Source organism: Aquarana catesbeiana, linkage group LG04, assembly GCF_042186555.1.
Source record: "Aquarana catesbeiana isolate 2022-GZ linkage group LG04, ASM4218655v1, whole genome shotgun sequence".
NCBI classification, from domain to species: Eukaryota; Metazoa; Chordata; class Amphibia; order Anura; family Ranidae; genus Aquarana; species Aquarana catesbeiana.
The window spans coordinates 267,382,871-267,393,823 of NC_133327.1; the positions used below are offsets into that span (position 1 = coordinate 267,382,871).

The 10,953-nt window shown below is 40.9% G+C and overlaps 1 protein-coding gene across 1 annotated transcript in view; it reads right to left on the reverse strand.

Moving 5' to 3' along the window:
• Window positions 1-8,953, reverse strand: part of LOC141139906 (alkaline phosphatase-like) — a 56,990-nt gene extending 48,037 nt beyond the window's left edge. The window contains exons 1-2 of the mRNA XM_073626479.1: window positions 8,727-8,953; window positions 1,849-1,965 (exon numbers count right to left, since the gene is read on the reverse strand). Coding sequence (XP_073482580.1) covers window positions 1,849-1,965; window positions 8,727-8,814 — 205 coding nt within the window. The 5' untranslated portion in view covers window positions 8,815-8,953. The remainder of the gene's footprint in view (window positions 1-1,848; window positions 1,966-8,726) is intronic.
• Window positions 8,954-10,953: the final 2,000 nt, after the last annotated feature.

The window sequence follows — 10,953 nt, forward strand, 5'->3', positions numbered from 1 at the left end:
CCTTGAGATCATTGACAAGATTCTCCCATGTAGTTCTGGGCTGATTCCTTACCATTCTCATGATCATTGAAACCTCACGAGGTGAGATTTTGCAAGGAGCCCCAGACCGAGGGAGATTGACAGTTATGTTGTGTTTCTTCCTTTTATGAATAAGCGCACCGTTGTCACCCTCTCACCAAGCTGCTTGGCGATGGTCTTGTAGCTTATTCCAGCCTTGTGTAGGTTTATAATCTTGTCCCTGACATCTTTGTATAGCTCTTTGGTTTTGGCCATGGTGGAGAAATCGGAATCTGATCGATTGCTTCTGTGGACAGGTGTCTTTTATACAGGTAACAAGCTGAGATTAGGAGCTCTCCCTTTAAGAGAATGCTCCTAATCTCAGCTTGTTACCTGTAAAGAAGACACATGGGAACCAGAAAGCTTGCTGATTGATAGGGGATTAAATACTTATTTCACTCATTAAAATGCAAATCAATTTTTAACTTTTTTGAAATGCGTTTTTATGGATATTTTTGTTGATATTCTCTCACTGTTAAAATAAACCTACCATTAAAATTATAGACTGATAATTTCTTTGTAAGTGGGCAAAAGTACAAAATCAGCAGGCGACCAAATACTTTTTTCCCCTCACTGTACCTCCATGATGTGATAGTCCAGGCTGGTATTCTCCATGGCTTGGATGTCCTCTGGAAACCCCGGTGCCTTTAGTGGACTTCAAGGCACAGCACTCCCAGTACCAAGAACAGGAACAGAACCGACCAAGAGCCCTGGACCTCAGCCTTCCCCTTTTTTATATCACAGGTGGGCTGGCTGGACCCAAAAGCCCAGAAACTAAGCACACATAGCTTAAACTTTTTCCCCAGTCTGGGTCAGCTGGTAACTCACTGAACCAGTATAGACACAACCTGATTACAAGCGTGCATGCTAGACCAGGAAGCCTGGTCACCTGAGTACATACTCGGGCTCATGGAACCTAAACAATTGAACCAGAACAGGAAGGGTATTATTTGTAAACTGTGACTGGAAGTGCCCTGCAAGCTGTATCTCCATCCATAAAATGAAAAGTGTTACTTACCCCAGGACCCTGCATTCACTATATCATACATACCAAACTGAGCATGTGCAGAGTGCCTCCTGGGGCTCTGTTCTATTAGCAGATGAATTTAGTAAAATAAGGGGAGGGTCAGAGAAGACAGGATCAAAAAGCCTTTTTACACAATGCAGAGGATTAACCCCTTAGGTTCCACAGTGTGTATAACAAGCATGCTTTACTGCATATACAGACTGATTTTACTTTTATGGGTTTAGTAGCACTAAGTCATCACTGGGATGAGCAGTGTGTGGTTTGTTAGAGAAATTGCCTGCAGGCTCTGCTGTAACCAACACTTCCTGGTGTATTGACCTACTGGGTCTTAGTGGTTCCTCTTGATAACTTCGGATTCACTACTGTGTTCTGCAATGACATAAAGGTTAGAGGAAGGAAGCAGTGAGAGCTGCAGATAAACCAGAAGATCAACACTCCTGGAAGTGTTGGTTTTACAGAGTATTTCAGGGGACAATTTCTCAGGATCGAAGCAGTGTTAGGCAACATAGGGAGCAGGTAAGGTAAGCATTTACTTTCTTCATTCACAGGTAACATGGCTTTTACTATTAATTTATTTCAGAACAGGGTCACTTTAAGATAACATATTAGCCACAAAAGGAGTGTTTTGTTTTCTATTTAGCAAACTCATATACTTACTTTGTAAGAAAATTGGTAAGACTACTTGCATCATTGTGATTACATTTATATCTAGTAACTTAAAAGATTCTACATTTGCTTTGAAATGTTAGCTTGTCCCTTCTTACCATCTCCCAATAACATAATGAGATTTTTGGCTTTGTTGACATTTGGATTTAAATTCAGAGCTGCTATCAAACTCTCTCTGGCATTGTCATTCCAAAACTTTGGGATCTTCTCAGCTTCTAAAACACAAAAAAAGTTTAATTTAAATTATGAATCTGGCTTTTAACTATCTATCAAAGTTTTCATTGTGGCGCTAATAACATTTACCTAGCATTTAAAAAAAAAGGAAATTTCCTGCATTTAAAAAAGGAAATTCTATGCATTAAAGCTTAAAACCTGGACGCAGCTCTTCACCCCCAGCCCCTCCTTATACTTAACTGAGCCTCATCTCTATCCAGCGATGTGCATGAGAGTAGCGGCTCTCCTGGTCTCTCTCCTCATTGGTTCACACAAGCCATTGGCTCCTGCTGCTGTCAATCACAGCCAGCGAACCAATGAGGAGAGAGTGGGAGTGGGGCCAAGCCATGCTGTGTGGGAGATTGGACAATGTCCATTCACAGGAGTTCAGCTTGGGATCAAGCCTGTCTCCCTGCCCCCAAAGCAAGAGGCTTGCTATTGGGGGCACGCTGCGTGGGGGGGAAACCAAGACCTCCGGCGAGGGATCAAAAAAAGAAAAAAAAAAAAGAAAAAGAGGATCGGGGCTGCTCTGTGCAAAACCATCCCGCAGAGCAGGTAAGAATAACATGTCTGTTATTTAAAAAAAAAAACAAAAAAAAAAAACAAAAAAAAACAAGCCCTTAGTATGGATCACCAATAAAGACATACTGGGGCCTAAGGTAGCAGTTTGCTCAACCTCATTCTTTCCCATTCCCTTCAAGTGACATTGAGGCTCGGTTCACACTGGATGCCGATGTGGGTCCCAGCAGGGGTTCTGTGGGTCCTGGTTCACTGTTTCAGGTCTGATTTCAGCCCGAATTTTGGGCTAAAATCGGACCTGAAACGGACCAAAAGACGCACAGGGCTCCTGTGCAAATTCACACCAGAGCCGCATTGGAATATATGTGAACAGGCTCCATAAAGAGCTGGTCACATTCTCCTGCATTTATCCCGCATCCAATTCGTAATATTGTGAACCCAGGCCTGACAAGGCAAAGAGAAGAAGCTCCTTCTGCATTGTCTATACCAGGGGTATTAAAAGTTATGGAGGTCTGATCAGTAAATTTTTCTTCCAGCAGAGGTTCGAATAGTATGTTTGTGTAAAGACTCAGATCCTTCCCATTGCAGCCCCCTCATTTTATATGACAATCACATTTTTACATCAGTGTCCTCAGTTCCCCACTTCACATTAGTGTCCATAGCCACCTTCACTTCAAGCCCCCCACAGCACTTTCCCCATTTACATCACCCCCTACAGCACAGCCCCCCCATTACCCCCCCCCCCCGGCACTGCCCTGCTTCCCATCCCCCCCCCACCCCCCCCACAGCACTGCCACCCCGTCACATCAGAGGCGTCTGTTTGGTTTTGCTTCTATCTCCATTAGAACATCCATCATACTCACTCCCTGAAAAAGACAAGAGATGTTAAAATGCGTTGGAGTTTTGTTCACATACCAGTGACCCCTTGGGTCCCCTTTTTCAGTGGCATGATAGGTATCCATTCATTATGGTTGTGAGAGTTTTAATGGGATCTCTACATTGTAACTTTATTGTCTATCATTGTTTTTAAATTTTGTACAATAAACTTTGTATATTTTAATTTTTCATACTCTTTGTTGCCTTTAAAGTCTTATCCATATCAGTTTCTTGGTCTTTAGAAATTATAGGGATGTAGCACCTTCCGAACTGATATAAGCTGTCTGTCTGGCATAATTAAACTGATATGGAAAGTTAAAGGGGTTGTAAACCCTTTTTTTTTTTTTTTTTTTAAACATAAACATACATGGTTTTGTACAGAGCAGCCCTGATCCTCTTCTTCTGAGGTGCCCGTCAGCACTTTACTTCCCTCCTCTACATCAGGTGCCCCCTCAGAAAACCGCTTTCCATGGGGCACCCATGTGGGCACACTCCCGGGGCCCGCTGCTGTATCCATTGACACAGATAGCGTCACTCAACCCCTTCCCCTACTCCTGTGTCACAGCTTCTGATTGACAGCAGTGAAAGCCAATAGCTCCCGCTGCTATCAATCTGTTCAATGAGAAGTGCGACGGCAGCTTGAGCTGCTGCACATCGCTGGATTGGATAGGGTTTTGGTAAGAAAAAGAAGGGGGCATAGGGGGCAGCTGCAGCACAGCTGGTTTTTCACCTTAATGCATAGAATGCATTAAGGTGAAAAACCTTGAGGCTTTCCAAGCCCTTTAATGCAGCTCTTGCTCCTGCCCTCCATCTAGTGCAGTTGTGCCTCCCACACTCTGTTCATTGTTATCCTGCCTTCCGCACTTCCTTGAGAATGACAGTGGCAGAGGCCGGGGGAAGGAAGCGGCGCGAACGTGGGTATGTATGTGACAGTGGCTTAGTCTGGATCTTGACAGCAGTCTGTCATTTATTGATGCCTGCTCTATATAGTGTTTATAGTTTGTTCTCCACTGTGTATGTTTGCAACACTGGTTTGTATTTTTGTTTGCTTTCTTTACAGTATTGTATTATATATGTTCACAATAAATATTTTTTTCACTTCAAAGCAGTAGTGTGGTTTCTATGTGAAGTTGCATATCTGGTAACAGGAGACCACAGGTTACCACCAGCATTTGTATCCTGATGCAAGTATATACTCGTTTGTGCAGTGAAAGGAAGGTGCACAGCCTTGGCCATCTGCGCCAACATTTAATGCATGCATGAAGGTTGTAGCTGGGCCACCTGGACATCCACCAGCCCCTACGCCCCTGCCTTGTTGATAATCCAGGTCTAAGCCTGGGTTCACACCGCATTCCAATTCACATAATATGTGAACGGCTTTCAACGGAGCCGGTTCACACATGTCTGGGATGGCTGCGGTGCGATTTGAAAAAGGGTCCTGTGCGTGTTTGGGTCTGGTTCAGGTGGAAACTCAGGGAAAAATTTGCCCCTGAATTGCATCTGAACCAGTCAACAGGAACGCACCATAATCTGGACTGCAAACTGCAGACGGACATGTGTGAACCCAGCCTTAATGTCACTGGGACCCTGGATTTATTATAGTTACTTGTGGATAAGCAATAACACAGAAGAGGTATTATAACACTAGCCCTGGAATTCACAAAGACTAGTGCAGACAGATTTTGCAAAAGTGTCCAACACACACACACACTAAAAGTGGCGCAGCATGTGCCAAGTTCATGTACCCATTTAGAACTTGTACTTTGATTTGGTACACACTGCTCCAATTTGAGAACACATGCAAGACACTTTAGCAAAATCTCTGTCAGGGTTTCTTTCTGTGCACCAAAAAAAAAAAAGAGTTGGTCATAATTATCTCCCCTTTTGTAAGTTACAAACTGTCAATGTTTTTAATTTTGAATTTGGAACATTTGTTGCTCCACAATGTAAAAGTGCCGCATTTTAAAACCATCTGATTTTGGCGCAGGAGTTGCTGTCAGAACCAAAAGTGTTGCAGATGCTTTGTGAATTTGACACAATTAACAAGAGGGATTAACTGCAGAAAAGTGGTGCAGCAGCTTTAGTGAATCCCCCTTAGGTGTTTGCCACGTACAGGAACAAAAAAAAAAAAAAAGCAGCAAATAATGATCATCTTGTTTCACAACTTTCTAAGGGAAAAAAGTGCCCTTTGCAACAAAGGTGCGATTATCAGTGATAAAGGGCAACTTCTAATGGTTTAGTAATAGCATCATCCAAGCAATTAGAGCATATAATGAGCACTAAAGATAACAAGCAAAAGGTAGTATGATTGCGAATAGAACATTGGTGAGTTAATGTACATAATTATGATAAAATAGCTATTGCACTGTGTTAGCTACTGCTTGTAAAAATGTTCTCACTTTATAATTGATTATGGAAATTGTGTTCATTAGTGTAACAACAAATCATACAAAACTAACACTGCATTTGTTACTTTAGCACACCTCTTGGAGAGTCGGGGAACTTCTACGGGAATCGCTATGTTTTGGAATTGCTTTCTACCAGATATTCTAGGGGTGATGGCACACAGTTGATTCTGATAATAGCGGCAAATCACCAGTATTGCGTTTGCTAAAAAAGCTCCCTGCATGTCCCTCTGTAGCCAGATGCAGCGAGATGTCAATCTGTTGCTGGCTTTAACTGCCACATCTCCATAACTCGCTATTTTAGTGACATTTCGCTGCCTCAGCTTTAAAGGGAGCGATTTGATAGGGATAAAACAGGCAGCCTCTTAGCGATCCTGATGCTGCATCTTTTGACAAATTGCTAGCGGCAGAGTCGCCAAGATCTGTGTATTTTCTTTATTTCCTTCTAAATACAGTTTTTTTTCACAACTTTAGTGTATCGTTTACTATACATAGTTTGTGTACATGTCTTTTTATATGTTCTTGTTGTTACATCTGTAAGTTATAAAATAAGCCACATTTGGCGACTATATGTATGTGCTATATTCACTGTTATGATAGTTGCTGGCTTGCCTATATAATTTGTATCATGAAAAGGAGTAGTTTTCTGGCAGAAACCAGAAACATGGACCCTAAAAGTCCTCTGTGGTGCAGCTAATACAATAGTTATATACAAATATATATATATTATATATATATATTTAATCTGCAGTCACAACAGGTTAGCCATGGACATTTATGTCAGATGAAAAAAATAAACTCATAATTTAATATTATTCAGTCATAATTAAATTATTCTTTGTTGTTAATGTAAAGATAATGCCCTCAATTTATATTCTGCAATCAATCAAAATGTTTGAGTGTTAAAGTGGTATTAAACCCAAAAACAAAAATGTATTTTTTTGCAGCTTACAAAACCTTAGATGTGAAGGCTGCAATAGATTTCTTTTTTGCCCTTTGTTTCATCTGATAATGCAGCCAGTAACACCTCCTGTTTTAGGGTGCTTGCATTCTGAAATAAGTAGTAAAGCAGACACTGTTGGACAGCAGCATTGTCAGTCTGGGGTAACGTTAGACAAGCAGATTAAGACTTGACTAACAAATTGAAGGTGAACTCCAGCTAACATTTTGAGAGGAATTTACCAAGACTGGTGCAGAAAGAATCTGGAGCAGATGTGCATGGCAACCAATTTTTAACCCCTTCTTCGGCCGCTAGTGGGGGTAAAAGTGCCCCACTAGCAGCCGAAAAGCGCTGTTTAAACAGCGCTAAAGCGTTGCTAAAGCAAGCGGCCCTTTAGCGCCAACGCGGCCGCTGCTCACAGTGAAAGGGGTCTTTAGGGATTAATACCGCTTTAAGTCTTATGTACAATAAAGTTTAAAAGATATCTGACTAGGCAAGTACTGTATCCAGCAATATTGTCTCTGGTTGCCTCCTTGACCGCAGAGACGCGTTTCCATTTCTTTGGCCTATGCAGCTTTTAGCCGCTATCTCGGAAATTCTCCATACTCCTAAAATTACTATCAACACTAGTTGGGACTCTTTACATTTAACAAGCCCTCTTTTACTTACATGTATGTAGCTGTTATTCATTTGACATTTCTTTTATTACATGTCCATTATACATACCGTAACAGTTACTTCTAGTATGTTTTTTTTTTTTTGTGAGACACTACTACTTTTTTGGATTGCTTTGTTGGATAATTAATTTCTATTAAGAATTTGAACAAAAAAAACAAAAGATAGTGCCTTTTTATCTATTCTTATTTGCACACCATATTCAAGTAAGAAAGACTATTGTATCAACTGCACCACTCAGGACTTTAAGGTGTCACCATTAGCCATAAAACACAAAAAAATATTTATGGTTGATGGTGTGACACCGTTTAATTGTTGATACAATAGTCCATTGTAGAATAGATTGTTGTTTCACCTGCAGTCACAATAGGTAAGCTAAGAACACCTCCGGTATTGTCAGATGAAAAAGTAAATGAATAATTTATTATTCAGTGATATTTAAATTATATTTTTTACTGTTATTGTAAAGATAATGCCCACAAATGATCAGCTGCAATTGATTACAATTCTCTGGTGTTCATTTGAGAGCACTTATTAAGTAAAACACCTTTGCAGCAAGGCTGTGGAGATATTGGCTATTCCATAACCAATAAAAACATCGTAGTTCAGGGGCTAATTTGGTGAATGAATTTTGTTTCTCTGTCCCAGAATTGGTATGCAGCACATGAGTTGGAGCATTGTTGCCTCCACTAAATTCTTCTCACACGGGGGTAATGATTTCCTCAAATAATACAACATTGTATTCAGTTCAGTACCCCATAACAACAGTAATCGATTCCCCTTTGCTCTGTTTTGAAGTGATGAAAGTTTGGCTAGTTGCTATCGGTTACTACACATTATTGCTCTTTCACAACATGAGAGTTTGGCGGATTTACCAGTAGCTGGAAATCCCCATTTAAAATTTGTGAATATTTCATCAGTTATCTGATCATGTGAAAAGCAAGTTCCTGTTTATTTCATCAGTAATTGAAGTGAAACAGGTACTGGAGAAGAAAAACAACAAAAAAAACCCAGAATCCTAAATGTTATTTAATGAAGATTAAATCTATAATGCTACACTCTAAATTAAAACTAGCAAAGGTGTCTAACACTGATGGCAGAAGAGGGGCGATACACATAGTAAACAAGATGTAGTCCTGATAGCATACATATTTGCAATCTCAATACCAAATGCAATGCAAAATATGGTGATAATATGCAAGATGCAGTTACCCAGGACATCTAATTTGATTTTCTCTCCCTGTAGTCAGAGCAATTAAAGATACATTCCTAATTGTTAACGTAACATGGGTTACTGCCGATCTGATGGTTGGAGCTGCATACATTACCAAATTGAATATTGGCTCACCTAGAGAAATTGCTGCTCCTGCGCAGAGTGGGACAGATATTAGGACAGGAAGGAGTGCAGCAATGACAACTGTATGGATAAACGTCATCTTCTCAGTCTGTGCCCCTTCAGCTGTGAATAGATGGTGCTCACTTGAAGCACATTTATATAGAATTGTCAGGACAATGTTTAACACCTTTGAACTCCACTGTATATCCAAGTATCAGAAAATAGTTTATCTATGCTGCAGGTTTCAAATTTCTGTTCTGCTACATTCACTGATAGAGACTGCCTGGTCAGCATGATAGTAAAACCTTCACTACAACTTATATATGTAGCACTACCCCCAAAGGAGCCGGGTCCTCTCAATAGGCTTACCACAACCATGGATTTCAGTAGGTCCACATTTCCTCTACCATATGTGATTCAATAGATCTTTGTTTTTTAAGTTTGTGGGGGATGTATGGCTTGGCATTAAGCCAATGTTATTCTATGATTTATACCTTTCTCTTGTAAAATCTTTTTCAAAAAAAATTTTTGGAAACCAAGACGGGTCCTCTGAAATACAAGGGGTTAAAGCAGGCAGCATTATGTTGCTCTCTCAACACCTGCTTTAACCCCTTGGACCCCACAGAAGCCTGCAGTTGTGGAGCACTTGTAGAGTGGCTCCATTTCCTTTAATGGATCATGAATGGCAGGCAGAAGAACCCACCAAAAGCAACAGGGAGCTTCACTTCTGTTGCGGCATGTGTGTACCTTCGGGTGATGCTCCAACAGCTACATGGGGTAGTAATTTAGGGCATAAAACTGTGAATCAACCACAGGGTTTTACCACCCCCCCGCGAGCCCTAAGGGTGCCGCTGCTGAATGCAACAAAGGGCTCATTTACAAGTGCAGCAGGCACTACTTGCTCCTATGAAGAGTAATCCAAGTGTGATTGACAGGTGGTGAGGAGGCAATATGTTGCCTCCTCACCACCTGTTTTAAACCCATGATTGCTGTGCAGTGCACGCGATTGCGACATGGTAGTATGGCATTTAGAGGTTTAAATCAGGTGTGAGGCGGCAACACTGTGCCCCATGATCTTTGACTTCTCCCATGTTAAGGAAGATCTCCACCTTTTTAAGGTTTCCTACCCCTTGACTATAGGCTTGATGTAACTTGGCTCTCCCCTCCTGGCTGGAGGAAAACTGTGCAGCAGTCTTAACAACTCAGCCGAAGGGAGCAGAAAAGAAATGCATTCAGAGCAGAATCTTTGGGGGTGATTTACTAAGAACAATGCGCTGCGCCAGTTCATTTCTTAATCAGTGCGCTGGAAAAGAAATTAACCAAACCGGCGCACTTTGAAGCGCACAATGATAATAAATATATAAACTGCAATTGTCGCTAAGCTAACTGTGGTTTTCTCATTAATAGCAAAAGCCCAATACAGTTGGGCAATTTCATCTCCTTGGGTGTGTCTTGTTAGGCAATTAGTCGGTGTTCTCAGTTAATTAACCCTTTTGATGCTAATCTCATTCCTATCACTTCTAATATAGATTTGAAATGTGTTTTTTTTCTATATTTACCCAAATCTTTCACTACATTACAAAGAACAGAGAAGTGTTTCTAAACACAATAAATTAATATTTTCCGATCTTGATCTTTAAATGTGACCATACACTGCAATCAGTTAGATCTTTAAAAAAAAATGATTTAGTGCAAGAGCCTGTTTGATTTCCTATAATTTGAATGAATTGTTCAAGTGCATCTTCCTATTACTTATTTTGCCGAAATATCGAGTTGTTCAGAGATTGGCCAATCAGAGTCCATGACCATCTTAAGTGCCAAATTTGGAATGTAGATGTGCCATCACCCAGTTGTATTTTCCTAACGATATTTCTTGGGCATTATACAAGACACATGAAAAAAACACCTATTTTCAAGACATGCTAGAGTGATCAGGAATCTTCAAACTACGGCTCTCCAGCTGTTGCGGAACTACACATCCCATGAGGCATTGTAAAACTCATATTCACAGACATGACTAGGCATGATGGGAATTGCAGTTCCTGAACAACTGGAGGACGTAGTTTGAAAAACCTGTGCTAGACCATTATACCACCTCCAGAATTGGGAGTGTGGCATCTACCCAACTTCTCTCTGCTGGTGAACACAAGAACCTACATCTATAGATATATATTTGGGCAGCACAGTGGCGTGGTGGTTAGCACTTTCACCTAGCAGCAAAAAGGGTCGCTGGTTCGAA